The sequence below is a fragment of the Colletotrichum paranaense genome (genome assembly GCF_030867605.1).
Source record: "Colletotrichum paranaense strain IMI 384185 chromosome Unknown Scaffold_13.1, whole genome shotgun sequence".
NCBI lineage: Eukaryota > Fungi > Ascomycota > Sordariomycetes > Glomerellales > Glomerellaceae > Colletotrichum > Colletotrichum paranaense.
In genome coordinates, this window is record NW_026848971.1 from 33,690 (window position 1) to 49,509 (window position 15,820).

The 15,820-nt window shown below is 55.6% G+C and overlaps 6 protein-coding genes across 6 annotated transcripts, besides 1 other annotated feature; 3 read left to right on the forward strand and 3 right to left on the reverse strand.

The window, feature by feature from the left end:
• Positions 1-917: 917 nt before the first annotated feature.
• Positions 918-4,228, reverse strand: CPAR01_13473 (elongation factor Tu GTP binding domain-containing protein; the record flags this gene model as incomplete). The annotated part of the gene is made up of 2 exons (XM_060497727.1): positions 918-4,109; positions 4,166-4,228. The coding sequence occupies 2 exons, from the start codon at positions 4,226-4,228 to the stop codon at positions 918-920; spliced, it is 3,255 nt and encodes a 1,084-aa protein (XP_060343195.1).
• Positions 4,229-5,356: 1,128 nt separating this feature from the next.
• On the forward strand, positions 5,357-6,974 carry CPAR01_13474 (eukaryotic translation initiation factor 3 subunit L; the record flags this gene model as incomplete). Its single annotated transcript, XM_060497728.1, has 3 exons — positions 5,357-5,668; positions 5,772-6,812; positions 6,891-6,974. 3 exons carry the CDS (start codon positions 5,357-5,359, stop codon positions 6,972-6,974), a joined length of 1,437 nt encoding a protein of 478 aa, XP_060343196.1.
• A 1,128-nt stretch (positions 6,975-8,102) lies between these two features.
• On the reverse strand, positions 8,103-8,351 carry CPAR01_13475 (uncharacterized protein; the record flags this gene model as incomplete). Its single annotated transcript, XM_060497729.1, has 1 exon — positions 8,103-8,351. The coding sequence occupies one exon, from the start codon at positions 8,349-8,351 to the stop codon at positions 8,103-8,105; it is 249 nt and encodes an 82-aa protein (XP_060343197.1).
• A 791-nt stretch (positions 8,352-9,142) lies between these two features.
• On the reverse strand, positions 9,143-9,762 carry CPAR01_13476 (uncharacterized protein; the record flags this gene model as incomplete). The annotated part of the gene is made up of 2 exons (XM_060497730.1): positions 9,143-9,350; positions 9,404-9,762. Coding segments are annotated over 2 exons (567 nt in total), but the record flags the coding sequence as incomplete, so codon positions are not given.
• A 53-nt stretch (positions 9,763-9,815) lies between these two features.
• Positions 9,816-9,893: a sequence feature (Short protein (CPAR01_13477, KAK1524529.1) was converted to a misc_feature.).
• A 2,100-nt stretch (positions 9,894-11,993) lies between these two features.
• On the forward strand, positions 11,994-12,965 carry CPAR01_13478 (uncharacterized protein; the record flags this gene model as incomplete). The annotated part of the gene is made up of 2 exons (XM_060497731.1): positions 11,994-12,324; positions 12,361-12,965. 2 exons carry the CDS (start codon positions 11,994-11,996, stop codon positions 12,963-12,965), a joined length of 936 nt encoding a protein of 311 aa, XP_060343199.1.
• Positions 12,966-14,165: 1,200 nt separating this feature from the next.
• On the forward strand, positions 14,166-15,412 carry CPAR01_13479 (uncharacterized protein; the record flags this gene model as incomplete). Its single annotated transcript, XM_060497732.1, has 3 exons — positions 14,166-14,575; positions 14,861-15,166; positions 15,214-15,412. The coding sequence occupies 3 exons, from the start codon at positions 14,166-14,168 to the stop codon at positions 15,410-15,412; spliced, it is 915 nt and encodes a 304-aa protein (XP_060343200.1).
• Positions 15,413-15,820: the final 408 nt, after the last annotated feature.

Below are 15,820 nucleotides of genomic sequence, written 5' to 3' on the forward strand. Positions count from 1 at the left end.
CACTTTTCCTTTGTTTCCTCTCTCCTCTGCTGTATCCCCGAGACCCTTCATTGCCCAAGGGGTTCTTGGGGATCCAGCGAAGTAACAGTCCTACCTACCATACCGATCCGCCAGGATTCAACTCAGCTCTTAGTCACAACAAGGAGCTTCAAAGGAATCCAAACACAAAAATTCTCAACCAAAGTTCTACTTTCTGTTTTCCCTCCTCTTTCTCCCCTCCTTGTTTTGCGTGCAACGATAGATGATTCGCCCTGAGTTATGAAATTCCTCCCCCAGACGGATGGCTTGTTCACGTTTCCTTCATGATTATTCACGCTCGTAAACTGTTCTTCCGCAAGTCCGCTTCCTTCCTTTTCTCCCCTTGGTCGTGCTCTCCCTCTCAACTCATCTACCACGACCCCCATTCGATACCAAAAAATGATGGCGAGCTGGCTCATATTCTTTTCTTCTTTGCTACCAAGGGTGTGTGGTGGTTTAAAATGAACGTATGATGGGTCTGATGATTGACATGGTTTTGACTGCTGTCGTGGAGTGGGTGATGGGAGATGTTGACATTGGACCTCCCCCTGATGAAGCGTGTGAGGCGGGCAAAATAGATGATAGGCAAGGGAACTGAAATACAAAAGTATACAATACGTGATTGTTTCTCTAGTCGTGGCTGTAGGTATCAGTGGTAGGTGATGTTCTCGCGATGCTTGCTGCTGTCTTGATGGGTGAGGTGAGGCCTCATCACAAGGCACTCACTCTGAGGGGGGCGACGGAGAGTGAGGAAATTCACAAGAATAGGTATGGTTGAAAGAGATGAGTGACGAGTATTTAATATCCTTTTGTTTCCCCAACTATCCACACGCTACCTCTACCAAAACCAACATCCATGCTAAACCACCAACCACATTTCCCGAACCCACGACAACACACTACCTCTTGAGAGTCTTCTGCTTCTCCGCATCCCTAGCAACGTTCCTACCCTCAACCAACAACCCCTTCTTCCTCCTCACACCGTCCATATACCTCTTGGCCACATTCTCCTTATCCGCCAACTCGCCCAAATCCTCCAAATCGTCTTCCGTAAACGGCACCCAAAAGGGATCTTGGTCAAGCACCTCGTACCCCGCGAAAATAAGCTGCGGCTGCGCCGCGCCCGACGTACGTTTCCGCATCTCGTCCGCGAAGCCAAACGACTCGGCCACCGGTAGCACAGAGTTGATGCTGAAGAAGGGTGTGCCTTCCTTCATCGCCTCGGAGAGGACGCGCCCGCGGCGGCGGGTGAGCACGTCGTAGACGCGGCCCAGGACCTCCGTCGAGGCTTGGATTTCGACGGTGTACATTGCGAGCATCAGGCGCGGGGACCAGTCGAGCATGCCGGAGCGGAGGGAGGACGTGAAGGTCTTTATGATTTCGCCCGTCAGGCGGGGGAGGCGGTCGCGGGCGGAGGATTCGTCTTCGGTGGGGTTGATGACGACGTCTTCGAGGAAGACGGCGATGCCGCGGACGGGTTCGTGGCAGAGGGGGCCCTGGGCCGTGGCGAGCTGGAAGGCGTAGGGGATTTTGTCGGCCACGTGGGCCGGGTGGAGGGCTTCGTCTGCTTGGGGTGCTGCTGAGCCCTCGCGTTCCGAGGAGGCTGTCTGGGAGAAGAGCTTTGCGAGGAGGCCTTCTTTTGTGGCGTCGATGAGGATGTTGGGGCCGGTGCGGCGGGGGCCAAAGGCGGCGATGCGGTCGATGGCGGATTTGAAGTGTTCGCGGCCGCCGCGGGAGGATTCGAGGGCGGATTGGAGGCCGGTTTTGAAGTCGTCGAGGGACATTGTCTTTGCGGCTGTCAGGTCTGTGTCGACGTCGATCTTTTCTTCGCCGGGGGCGGTGGCGCCTGTGCCTTCAGTACCCTGGGTTTCTTCGGCCGTGGTGTTGTTGGTGGCGGGTGTGCGATCAGAGTACATGCGTTTGATGACGTCCCCGTTCTTGAGGAGGAAGTCCGTGGCGTCGGACGGCAGAGGACGGACCTGGAGGCGGATGGAGACTTGCTTGGACGAGGTGGTGCCGACGACGACGCCGCGGCCGAGGTCCTTATTCGCGGGGGGCCGCATCTCCTCGGCGCGGACAATGGTTTCGCGGTAGGGTACGATGGGGGCGCCGGCCTGGATGTCGCAGCGGGCGAAGCGCTCCTTGAGATCCGTGAGGCAGCGCTCGAGGTGCAGCTCGCCGGCGGTGAGAAGGACGTGCTCGCCGCTGCTGAACTGCTCGTACTCTGCGCAGGGGTCGGACTGGACGAGGAGGCGGAGGCCGTGGATCATCTTGTCGAGGTCGGCCGGGTTGACGGGCTCGAGGGCGACGCGGACGATGGGTTTGCCCAACGTACCTGCCACGCCGGCGAGGTTGACGGCGCCGTCGAGGCGGCTACAGAGGGTGCCGTTCTTGAGGAGGTGGCCCTCGAGGCCACCGATGCCGAAGACGACGCCTGCCGGGACGGAATCTAGAGACTCGAGGTTGCGGCCCATGAGCATGTAGAGCGCCGTGACGGTGACTTGCTTCGGCGAGGGCTGGGCGTTAGGGTTGGCGGGAGACCATTTGGGAGGGATGACCCAGAGGCTGTCGCCGACGGAGAGAGTGCCCGAGTACATGCGGGCGAAGCCGATGAGGTGCTCGGGGTCGACTTCCTTCTCTTCGTGCTCAGGAGCGTAGCCGTCCAGGTTGACCTCCTCGAGCGCCGTCGTAAGGTCGTTGATTCCGTTTCCGCTGGTAGGTGCCGCGGCTTGGGCGCGAGCCGCTTCCGCTCTCTTCTTACGGGCGAGTTCTCTCGCCTCGTCGGCGGTCAACTGGCCTGGCTTGCGCTTGTTGTGGGGGAGTTCGCTTTCGGGGACAGAAACCATTTTACTAACGTAGGCCACGACGGGGTCCGACGGGCCGGTTTTGAAGGAGATCATGGCGTTCTTGATCTCTTCGTTGATAGCATCTGAGCCGGGGACGTCTTCCAGCATCTCGGGCAGTCTCTCGGCTTGCGCGACTGGGGGTGACGGCAGGGACTCGATGACGGAAACCAGCATGGCCGTCGAGAGCGGCAGCCAGGACGCAAAGACCGTGGTCAGGAGTAGGCGGGGGTCTCGGGAGCGCATGATGTGTGGCGGGATAGTCAGCCCGAGGGACTTTGTAATCTTCTCCAGCAACGCGGGATCGCCCCTGTTGTTGTCGCCGCCGACGGTGGCTTGGTAGACTGTCCAGATAGGCTCTAGCACCAGCTGCACAAACATGGGCTTTAGGTTTCTCCCCTTGAGATGCTTCTGGCCCAGAATCTTCTTGGTCTTGGGGTCGAGGTAGAAGCTGCCCCATAGCACCTTTTCCATGACATCTCTCTTGATGCCGAGCTTCTTTTGATATAAGCCGGCAAATTGGCGCACGGTAAACGCCCAACCGTCAATGGCGCTACTAAAGATGACGTTGTTCTTCTCCGGCGCAAAGTAGAGATCCTCGTCGTCGCGCTCTTCAAATTGAAGCTCTCCAGACTCGGTCATGGAGGAGTCCAGGCCAGCCTCCTTGGCAGCCGCCGCCTGGACGCGCTCCTCCATCCGCTCGCGCCAGTTGAGATCCTCCTCCATACGCTCGCCCTGGAAAAAACTTCCCAGCACGGCGTTGACCTGCTCGAGAATCTTGCTGAGATGAGTGTAGGCCTCGGCAGGCGTCATCTTGAGCTCGGTAATGAGTCGGTCAATCTTGTTGATGACGAGCAAGGGCTTGAGCTTCTCGGTCCATGTCTGGCGCAGGACGGTCACGGTCTGACTGCACACGCCCTCGACGGCGTCGACGAGCACAACGGCGCCGTCGCACAGGCGTGAGGCGGTGGAGACCTCACTGCTAAAGTCAATGTGGCCGGGCGAGTCGATGAGGTTGATGAGGTACTCCTTGGCTTCGGGCTCGGCGTCGGGTGCGGATCTCCTCAGCATGGAGAAGTAGAGGGAGATGGCGGAGGATTCCATGGTGATGCCTCGGAGCTGCTCATCAGGTCTAGAGTCGAGGTACCGGATCTTGCCGGCGAGTTTGGGTGAGATGATGCCGTTTGTTGCCAAAAGGGCGTCTGTCAGTGATGTTTTGCCATGATCAACGTGGGCCAGGATGCAGATCTGGTTGCGGTCAGTCACTGAGAGAATTGTGTGATGACGATGAGGTGAGAACTCACGTTGCGCACATCCACGGCATGCCTTTGCAGGCTAGCCAGCTTGTCGGGAGTTACAACAGGCATGATGGGCGGATATGTGATGAAGGAAGAGTGGCAGATGAGGGGTTCAAGGGGGTATCAAAAGATCTATGGACAGAAAGCAATGCCAGATGAAAGAAGCAGAGTGAATGAGAAAGCAGGTCTGAGGGTCTGTGTGATACCTCTCTCCCTTGGCTGGTATATGAAAGTCAGTGCTGCACTGCTGAGTATCGTTGTTTGCCCGAGGCAGATGATGTCGTTATTGACTGGGGGGGTCTTTGGCAGAAGTAGCGAGTACCTGAGTGAGTTGATGATGATGATTCGGCGACTAAACTGGCCCTGGTCTGTGACTAATAGGCCGACCCAAACTGGAAGTTCAGGTCAGAAGCAGGACGTAAAGACGGCTCTGATTCGCCACTCTGCTGTAAGAAGTTTTGCACGGACGAGGGTAACTCTGACTCTTGTCCTTGGTATTGCCTGAGTCTGAGTGTGTATTGGGAGGTTGATATTATCCCACAGAATATGAGGTGGATGCACCGAGCAGACTGGTGCAGTGATGAGTAATGTTGTATAGCGTGTGTGTCTATGCAACTCTTTTTCTTCCTTGGTCTCTTGGGGAAGGAGGGGGTAATGTCCTCCAGGGCAGGCACAGGCAACCTTGGAGTTACCTCAGCGGACTAACCCCGCCAAAAGATACATTCAACCCCTCCAACGACGCATCGACCAAAAAAAAAAAAGGCCACCAGAACCCCTCTACAGCCGTATAGTTGCATTAACTCCGTTACCTACAACCCAAGGCTAGCCATCGGCTTCATCCCCACACATCGCTCTACCGAGGGTGCAACAAACCCTAACTCGCCAAAAATTCACTGGCCCCTCTCTCCCAAACCCAAACGGTGCCTGTGATAACCTCAGCAAAAGCCCCCGCGGGATTAGCCAGCGAAAAGGAAATTTTCGACTCGTCCGCCCGAAAACCCCACACCTCTCGAGCGAACCCCCTCCGACCCGACCGCCCATCTGTCCTCCCAACTCCCCTTCGAAGGTTGAAGACATCGCCAACTTTTCGCGCGCCCTTCCTCTTTCGGAACCTTCGTCAATTTTTTTCTATTTTTCAATTTCTATTCCTAACACATCTTCGTGTGGGAATAGTCTTCACCGAAAAATCCACCCACCATGAGCGGCTATCAAAACGGAGAGCGGCCCGTCCGCGTCGACGACGACAGCGACGTCGAGGAGGAGGCCCTCGTCAACGACTACAAGGAGCAGGTCCAGTATGAGGACAACATTGGCGAGGACCTCGAGCAGGTTAACTCCCTGACCATGGCCCAGCAGACCGACGACATCCAGTCGCGCCTCGCCGCCGCCGCCCAGCCCCTCGACTTCTCCGCGCCCCTCGAGGTCAAGTTCCAGAGCTACGACTCCTACTGCAGCCTGTTCCACTTCATCCTCAACAGCGAGGGTCCCGTCGACCTCGAGCCCCCTTCGGTAAGCTTCCTATAGACTCCTTGCTTCTGTCTCCACCCGAAGCTATGCCGTCGCGATAGCATCACCACACGTGGACTAGGGAAGCTAACATGTCTTCAAATAGTACTACTGGGCCTGGGACGTCATCGACGAGTTCATCTACCAGTTCAACTCCTTCTCGTCCTACCGCATGCGCATCGCCCGCCAGGGCAACAACGAGGAGGAGATGCAGGTCCTCAAGGAGAACCCAAACACCTGGGGCTGCTACTCGGTCCTCAACGTCCTCTACTCCCTCATCCAGCGCTCCCAAATCACCGAGCAGCTGGCCGCCATGCGCCGCAACGAGGACCCCATGGCCGTCGCGGGCGAGTACGGCTCCAAGAACCTCTACCGCATGCTGGGCTACTTCTCCATCATCGGTCTCCTCCGCGTCCACTGCCTCCTCGGCGACTTCAGCCTCGCCCTCAAGACCCTCGACGACATTGAGCTCAACAAGAAGGCCATGTTCGCCCGCGTCATGGCCGCCCACTTCACCACCTACTACTACGTCGGCTTCTCCTACATGATGATGCACCGCTACGCCGACGCCATCAAGATGTTCTCCCACATCCTCGTCTACGTCTCCCGCACAAAGAACTTCCAAAAGAACGCCCAGTACGACTCCATCACCAAGAAGAACGACCAGATGTACGCCCTCATCGCCATCTGCGTCGCCTTCCACCCCACCCGCCTCGACGACACCATCCACTCCGCCCTCCGTGAGAAGTACGGCGACCAGCTCCTTAAGCTCCAGCGCGGCGGCCCCGAGTCCCTCCCCATCTTTGAGGAGCTCTTCCGCTCCGCCTGCCCCAAGTTCATCTCCCCCGTGCCCCCAGACTTTGAGAACCCGGAGTCCAACATCGACCCCGTCGAGCACCACCTCGCCGTCTTCATGGAGGAGGTCAAGATCAACATGATGAGCCCCACCGTCAAGTCCTACCTCCGCCTCTACACCACCATGGACCTCAACAAGCTGGCCGGTTTCCTCGAGGTCAAGCCCGATGAGCTCCGCTCCTGGCTCCTCGTCAACAAGCAGCGCACCAAGCAGTTGCGCTGGACTGACCACCCCAGCCTGTTGGACGGCGACCTCATCAACGTCAGCGACCTGGACTACGCTATGCAGGGTGTAAGTAATTCCGAGAAACTGCAGCTTCCAACACAAGCTGCTTGTTACCATGATAACATGCTAATCATCACATTCTAGGATCTGATCCACATCTCGGAAGCCAAGGTTGGCCGCAAGCTGGTCGACTGGTACCTCCGCAACCTGTCCCGCACGTACGCTTGAGCGATCGTAAAGGATATGCTTCGGGCCCTATAAAACCAGCAAGGCAAGATGGACGACCAGCTGGCCGAGAGGAAGACAAAAGGAAACGGGCTGGTAGCAAACTACCAGGGGGGGGGGGGTGTTTGTGTGCATGTTGGTAAAATGGCAATATGCAAATGCGTGTAGTTCCCAGGAATCTGCCAACGAGAGGTGGTGGAAACTCCCACCCTCATCCACTTGACGTTACCTGTGGATTCGAGGTCGGAGGGTGTGACGAGGATGAAAAAAGACAAAAGGGCAGAGAGAAGTGGCCAAAAAAAGCACTTGGGAAGAAATGGGAGGGCCCGATAGAGGGATGCTCGCATTGTTATGGCGTTCAGGCGTCTTTGCTTCCTGGAACACCTGGACCTGGTTGGCTGGGCGGGATGAAGTGAACCAAGGGGAATAATTAGAATTCAAAGTACAAACGTCCATCCGAAGCTCTTCGAGGCCAGTGTACTCGCGACAGCAGCCCGTGTGCTAACGGATCCAAAGTCGGTAGCAGATGATCTAAATAACATGGTCAAATTACTAGGACTTCTCCCCGTTGAAGGGAGCCAGGTCAGCCAGTGTCGTTGAGATCCGAGCAGCCCAGATCATCGCCCGGTGGTTAAAGGCAGGGTTCCCTAGCAAATAGCAATGACAACAACAAAAGCTCTTCAATATGCGCCGATTCTCTTGACAAGTATCGAGACGCTGCGGATATGCAAAGTTGATGATCGTCATTTTCAATGTTTCCCGCGATACGCCTGCAGCGACCTGCCCGCTTCCCCGCTAGGCTTGCGGGAGTCAAACCTGATAGGAAGCTGGACAAGGTGTATGCCAAGGGCAGGTTGTCCGGGGAAGGTTGCAACGTTGCCCGCACAAAACTGGTCGGCGGAAACCACTATCGAGAGGAATATCTTTGCCGAAGTGGAGTAAATTCTTCGAAACGCGAATGGGGCAGCATCGCATCTCTCACTATAGCACTTGCCTCGGAGGCATGAAACACTTCCCGACGAGCTGTTGAGGGCAGTAGTTGATAACACGGTGCTGACGGAGAGTGAGAAGCATGAGGCGATGAGAAAGTCTCGTAGTTCATAGCATGCATCGAAAACGAGATATGGTTGTTCAATCAAACTGGAGCGACCGATGGATACCCCTCCCCTCCCGAGGAAAGGATACCTCAACGATGATGCCCAGATGTGGGATACAAGCACTCTGCGAGCCTGCCGGGGAGTATAGTCCAATATAGGTAGTGCCTCCGTACCGAAGCCGCGTCGGTAGACCGGGGAAATTATCGGTCGGGACGGGGACGGGATGGTCCGCAAGGAAACTGGAGCTTGATTCCCGTTTCCCTAGTGGCTGGTAGTCAAGCATGTGCCACCTACTAGAGCTATACGTTTAATCTTGGACGGTGTCTCACGTTATTTCTCCCTAGCTGCCCTAAACTTGTGCTCTTGTGTCTTGGCTGTGTCCTCTGCGAGTCAGATTTCGCCTTGTGTGCGTGCTTGTGCGGGTGTGGGTGCGTGATGCTGGCTGTCCTAGGGTTGCCAAGATTGTTGGGGTCTTACGGATGTGAGTCCGGAGCAGCGAGTAGTTGGGATCACGAGTCGCGCTTGACGTCGTCTTTTTTGGACCGTCTTGCAGCACCCTCCGAACCAGTGACTGGGATACTGGGACAAACGGGCACGAGAACATGGAAGATGAACGTTTGGAGCTCGGTTATTGCAGGCCGATCGGCATGCATGTCAGTCAGTACGCAGCATTACGTTTGAACTTACGCAAGCAATCGTGGAATTCTGCGTGGGTTTCTGCGGTGAGGTTGCCAAATTGTACACTCGATGGGCTTGGCCGGCATGAGGCGCTCTGCCTGGTTGGTGTCGGTTGAACGTCAGATAGGGATGCTGCACAACGCAAGCAGGACGCCGTGCTGGACGAGATGTTTCATTGCGGCATGCGTGCCGTCGCAAGTCATTGGCATTTGCCGCAGGCAAGCGATCCTGTCAGACCTTACAATCCATCCAATGTAGGTCAATATCGACATGCGACAATGCGGGATATCGAGACGCATCGATAAATTCAGTACATTGAGCTGCCTCTGGCGAGCTGTTGGAAACCTGTTATCTCTCGGAATTTCCGGCTGATTCCTCCGTTGACTGACGGCGATGTCAGCGGGAGTATGCCATGTTTTCGACCTTACTAGATGGTCCATGGTCTCCGTGCCGTGCAACATTGACGAGTTGATATTTGATAGATAGCGAGCATACACCTTCCCCTGCCTGCCCCGTGGCTTGACATAGTGATTTGGGTGGTCCATCAGCTCGCGCCAGATAGGGGGACCTTGCCCGTCTGCTTCGGTGAGACTGCAGGTTGCATCTGGCGATTCCTGTTTTAGCGGGGACCATGTCGGTGAGAAGTGGTATGGATACATGAACAAGAGCGGAGAGGCTATCGATTTCAAGGCCAAACCGCAAAAGCAACACCGGAAGATCGGGACGGAATTCTGGGCAGGAGAATGGGCTGCGAATGGCATCATTGCAGCCTGCAATGGGTGCCGAATGGCGTGGAAAGGCAAAATAGTGGACGTTGTCTTCGTTTCGCCTTGGCATGGGCTCCCTCTTTTCCCGACCGCTTGTGCCTGCCGGCTTGGTGTCTTGGGAGTGCATCCCCTTTTGTTCTCTATTTCCTTCCCAAGGCTTGCGTCGTTGTCTCGTCTGCAGCGTGTATCCGCAGTGTGGTCTAGCTGACCCCTCAAATTGTATCCCTGCGACCTAGACGGCTTCCTGCGACATTGATGGGTCCTGGCCAAGAGATTTGAGCGCCGAAAGAGAGGTTACGGGAATGAGCCGCTGTCCCCATTTCCAATACGGGATCGAGCCAGGCGTCGGACTAATAATTTGGGCTGTCTTACAAACGTGAAAGAGAAACGAAAGGGTTGCGGAAGAAAGGCAAAGAGATACGCTTGGCTTGGCTCTCGCTTGGCGTCTGGTTGGGCACGAAGTGTGGATTGAATTGGATGGGTCGAATCATTGTAAAGTCGCGGACCGGGGCCCAGAGACGAAGCATGCCATCTCATTAACGAGAAGAAATGAGAAGAAGCAAGGTTCGCAGGCGAGTTAGCAGCTTTGAGCGGCGCGCGCACACCGACTCGAATGCTTGTTCTGATTCTCTTCTTTCGCTTTTGCCAGGAATCGGGGGAAGAATCAAGATTGGCCGACGTGCCTTAGTGGTTTGCCAAGAGCTTGTTGGAGGTGGACGAGTGGCCGAGAGGGCGAGACAGAGGGGTGAAGTTGCAAAGAGTCGAGTGAAGGCGGCGAAGGCTACAGTCTTAGCACACGGAGGGCCGGCTGGGCAGACGTGAGAGTGCATCGACAACGATGAAGGAAGCGTATGATTCTTGGTTCCGTTGCTTGGTGTGAACCCAACCCGTATGCGACGGGGTATCTGCAGACTGAGCTTGGAGGATGTTGCCGCCGGAGCTGATAGAGGATTGATGAGCACCCTTGGGAACTACCGCCAGATGCGTTAGATAGCTTGGCGCAGTACCTTCAGCTATCGCCTGGCGCCATCCACGTTGGTGGGATTTCTGGACTTTTAGAGGGTTGTGACACGGAGGCGTGGTATGATATGAGCATGATGGAGGCAACGATGAGCTTTGCGTATGGAGTAGTGAGTACAGTCTTAGACTTCGTTTCCGAAAATTGCTCCCTGATCCCTAGGCCAGGCACCGCAGGGGATCGAGACGAAGGTAGGTAATGTTGGTCGAATAAGAAGTCTGACTTTCTATCCGACTACAGCACGTCAAAATGTTTGGGTAGGACTATCATGGTGCTTGGAAAGTCTAGACGGAGATGATGCACACCCACCGGCTGCGAGCGAGGGGAAAGGCCATGTCGTGTTACTGTAGGTCATTACAGCGACGGACGGGCAGACGGGCAGACGGCGAGCGAGCCAGCGAGCAGTAATGTGGCAAGAGAGCGCGAACAGCGGCGGCGGCCAGTTCGTCTGTTCAAGATGGGATACCCGTAAAGGCGACTCATCCAGAGTCTGTCTCGTTGTGTTTGTGCTGGACGGTATTGGAGGGAGAGTCTCTGGTGGATAGGGACTACTGTACAGAGTAAGCCGTAGTGACTTGCCTTGGGAGCCAGGGAGCCTACTGTGTAAGAGTCAAGACAGCCAGCAGGGGTGGGCGTTACGGCGGGTGCTTGGAAAAGGGAGCCGAGAAGCTTGAAAGCGAAGCTGCAAGTCTTGATGTGTAATTAGAGCCAGCTCAGGCATTAGAGGCGCCGTGGAGCGGAGAGGATGATTGGGTTCGGTACTTGGGGTGGTCTTGGCGAGTTTGGGGTGGTGTTCCCAGTGTTATTTTGGGTCCGGTGGTGCTGGTGCTGGTGCTTGTGCTTGTGCTTGTGTAGGTGTTGGAAGACGGCGTGATAGGAAATTTCGGGGGCCGCGGTCTTGAGGCTGTCGTATTCCGTCCAAGGCATCTGTAGCCTGTCGTGGGGATGTGAATCTCGCAGTCTGATTACGAAGCGAAGAAATCGTCACAGGCCTGATGGTTGAAGAAGAAGAGCAAGTCCAATATGCATTACTAAGGCAAGGTATTAAGGCTTGCAATCATGCGAATAAGGAAAAAGGCATGCACTTTGTCACTTTGGCACTTTCCTACTATTCAAGACTCAGCCTGGGGAACCTGGCAACTGGGAAGGAACAAGATGCACCGGGGGCTCTTTCCAAGATGGATGGAAGCTGCAACCCATCGAGTTGACATCAGGTGCAGCAAGTGCAGCAGGTGCCTGTGGGTGACCCTAGCTCCTGCACTCTCCTTTTCCGAGGAAGGTTCAGCTGAGTGAGATAGGCATGCCGAGGAAGTCACGTCTCTGCCTTCCATCTTTCCCATTCATCCAAAGTACCTTTCTTCCTGCCTTACATGTCTAAAGGTACCTACGTCCATCAGCGGCGTCCATTCTGTCGATCGGATCAAACCAACCTTCCATTGTAACTCAAGTACCTCAATACCTTATGTATACATCTTCTCGGGTCAGACAGGCAGGAGCAACCTGGAAGGTAGGCACCTCACGGTTGGTTACTAAGGTAGTAAACGTCAAAGGAAGGAAGACGTTGACCGTAACTGTGAGAGTGGGAGGAGAGGGGTACATAACCCACCGGCAAATCTCGGTGCACACACAAGTCGCGACTCTCTCTGGGCCTGGCCAACGGCATCAAACAAACTCGAAATCTCCAGCCATCTCATCCCTGCGCACTTGCACCGCATTGCACCAGCTTCCCGAGCCCCTCTCCTCCCCTCCTCCACCTTTCCGTCCAGCTGTACTCCGTAGGCTCGTAGCTGTGGGTGTGAAAGCAGAAAGACTCAGATTCGACTCGAGTGTCTCTCCTCTCCGCCTGAGGTGTGCGCATTTACCTGGCCCACCGTCCACCATCTCAACCGCGAAAGAGAACCCCCAGCCGAGACGACCCTGGCCGACCAGGGTATCAACCATCGCCAACCCCTGTTTTTGGTGCCCATTGCTGCTCTTCTCCCTCCAAAACTCTCACTGGAGCTGTGCGTCACGCCGTCACCCTCTCGAGGATTTGCACAAGCTCGAGAGCTACCTTGCCAGGACGAAGAGAGGAACACGGAAGAACAGAGCAAACACGACAAGCGGAGCGTCTCGCATTCAGGCCCAGACCGTACTTAGACCACTCCAGTCCTCCACAACCTCGAGCCTCCTTCTTCTACCTTACTCTACTCTCCGAATTGCTGCTACGAATATCGACAGAGTACCGATACAGTCTGTTTGTTCCACCACAACCCACGCATGCCCAGACTTTTCCAACCCCATTCCTGAGCTTCTTTTCGAGCTGCATTGTCTCATTCTCTGCCCATTCCACGCCAGTCTCGGTCTCAAGGATATACTTTGTCCACCCCCGCATCCAGCCGCCTGGACTGCAACGGGTCTACCAACTTCTCACGGATGCCTTACCGTCAGGTAGCTCTCTACCTACCTACTCGAGTCACCTCAAGCCCGTCGTCGTGTCCAAAGAGTCAGAGACCGAGATAAAGTCCTTCCTCGGCTTTCCCTCTACTCTACTGCTACCACCCGCTAGCCAAGCTCTCAGCTCTGTTGCCCCGGCCGCTTTCCCGCCCCGTTTCCCACACACCTGAGCGGCACCAGCAACAGCTGTCATCCTGGTCAACTAACAACATCACCTGCTCACCGACCCGGTCTGTCATCACTTAGACTCTAGACCCTCGACCCTCGACTCGTACCGGTCGCGCTACCGTCTACGCCACACCCCGTTCTTCGGCTTTCCATCCAACAGCAACACCATCCTCGCGCTTCCCTGTGCCTTGTGAGGCCCCGCAGGTCTTGGCGGAACTGCCTCCTACGCTGTGCTTCCTCGCCATAAGAGAGAGCTCCGTCTCTTCAAAGACCACGGCGTGCGGCTGCAAACATAACTTCCTTGGCATTGTTGGACACACATATCATCTTGTCGGAACAGCTTTTTCGTCAATCCCCTTTTTACTTTCAGGAACAACCCATGAAGAAACATACAAACCTCAAACAACTCAACTAAGCATCATACGTACCCAGAGCCGAATCCTGTCGTGAACAAGAGCTCATCCAATTTCCATCGATAAGGTCACCCTCACCACTTACGCATACCTACCTACCTCTCCACGCATATTCGACGACGAGACGCTCTGACCTGACTGTCACCGTTCGACCTCCACGTTCCAACTATCAGTCGACAGACGCTCCTTTCCATTTCCAGACGCTGTGGTCAGTCCACCATCAACCACTCACCTCGGCGCAAATTACCTTCTGATCTTCTACACGTTACCCTTTTGTCCCTTCCAAGACAGGCTCGTTGCACATATCCCGTCCGAGGCTTTGAGCGACTCTGTTCAACCCAGCGCATCTGCCCGATTCCTTCCCAACGGGACGACTGCTTTGCCGCTGCGCTCATGCTGACATTGATTACACAGCAGCTGAACAGTCTTCAATGAAACCATCAGAAAATTGGCGTAGCGTATTCTTGCTTCCGCAAAGCACCAAAAAGAAAAAGAAGAATAGCAAAGGCAACTCCTCGCCATCTTCACCGAGACTTCACTTTCCAGAACTCCAGTGGGAGCTCAAGACAACAACGACGACGCCGGCACCGACGACGGCGGCAGAACGGCGGCACACCATGTCTGGGCCAACCCCCCGTTCGATGCTCAACGTCCAAAGTCCCGATTCCGATGTCTCGCCAAAGACTCCGATACAAACCTCTGACCAAACAAAGACGGACTACTTCTCCATTGAGTCTTCGTCGCAGGCGCAGTCGCAAAAGAAAGACGAGGAAACCAAGGCCAACGATGCAGAGCCATTGAGCCGTGCGACCACACTTTCGAGCTTCGCAAGCCCTTCCCCCCTCGAAAGCGCAACAGGAAGCTTCTCTGCCGAGTCGTCACGGACCGAATCGTATGGAGGAAGGCCGAGAGGATCATCAATAGCGTCGCTGAGCTTTGCGCCATTGCGGAACCCGTCGCTGCCGCAGGGCAACCAGAAGAAGACGAACAAGGAGCGTATCAGGGCCTCATCGCCTCCACCTGAGAGGTAAGCGTATCACTTCCCGTTCCTATCGTTTAGCCATTTCTTTGCCCCCATATTCGTGACCCCTTTACAACCAAGTGTTTGCAAGTGGCAGCTTTGGTCGTGACGCTTTTTGGTTCGGTGTCTGTATCCGATGTCGTGGAGCTGGACAGATAACATCTGGGTCAACTCGACGTAAGTACGTCGGTGGCAGATGCAGTTGGGTCAGATGCAGTGTGGCTTCGGGGCCACCTTATATGCTGCCGTTGGTTTCGCCTTACATGCGTGGATTCTGCAGTCCTCCACTAGGCCGGAAGCCTCGGATCAAGAGTTCAATACGACGGCCACCTTCTCCGCAGCCATGCCGCAGTTCCGGTCGCTTCGCTCGCCCGTGGATGAGCGATTCGTCGGCCGCAGCCGTCTTGGCTCCACTCCGTTTCTCAGCTTCCGTTCCAGATACTCCCTGCGCCTAGGATGCATGGGCATAGCCGTCGCTACTGAGGAAGCCTCCTCCGGGCGCCGACTCCGGCGTCAGGATCGGGATGGCGGGGTCGGACCAGTCGGCCAGCGGCGGCCTCGTACCTGTTATGGCACCCCATATTTTCCAGTTTCCGAGTAATCCCGCCGGCATCATTACAATGAGCAAGTACTGTCACCAACAGGCATCCCCTGAGCATTTCAACCTTGAAGTCAGACGAACTTTTCAAGCGTCCCGCGGCAACTCCAGCAAACGCTTATGTTTTTTACTCTGAGTCCATGTCGCGTTGCGGTCCATATCTTGCCTCACTCATCGGGCTGCAATATGCCATCAGGAGGATCACACGACACCTCATTGAAAGCGACCTTGCCGGTTCTGGATGACGCATTGGTTACTGTTATTCGCTAGAGTCACTCGTCTTTGCCCCACTACCCCGCTGTAGCGCCTGTAGCTGTTTCTTTACGGTGTTCTTGGGTTCACAAAGAGAAGGGGAAATGGCGGAGGTGGGCGCTCATCGACTCATCCTCCACAGCCACCCTTAGCCTGGCGCAACCGTGACGTCCCCCGCAGGAGGACCTGACAGGAGGGAAAGCAGCTGTCATTGTCGCATTTCCGCCCAGTCCTTGTCCTGGATCCCGGCTGCCTCTTACCAAATCGCGACCTCTCGACCCTTTTTCATTTCCACCCCTCTTGACTCTGGCCAGTGGTCTCGTCGCTTTTCCACACTTCATCATCCCCAGATCTCAACGTTTTCTTAGCACACTTCATCTCATCCGCCCTTTTGCGTCTTT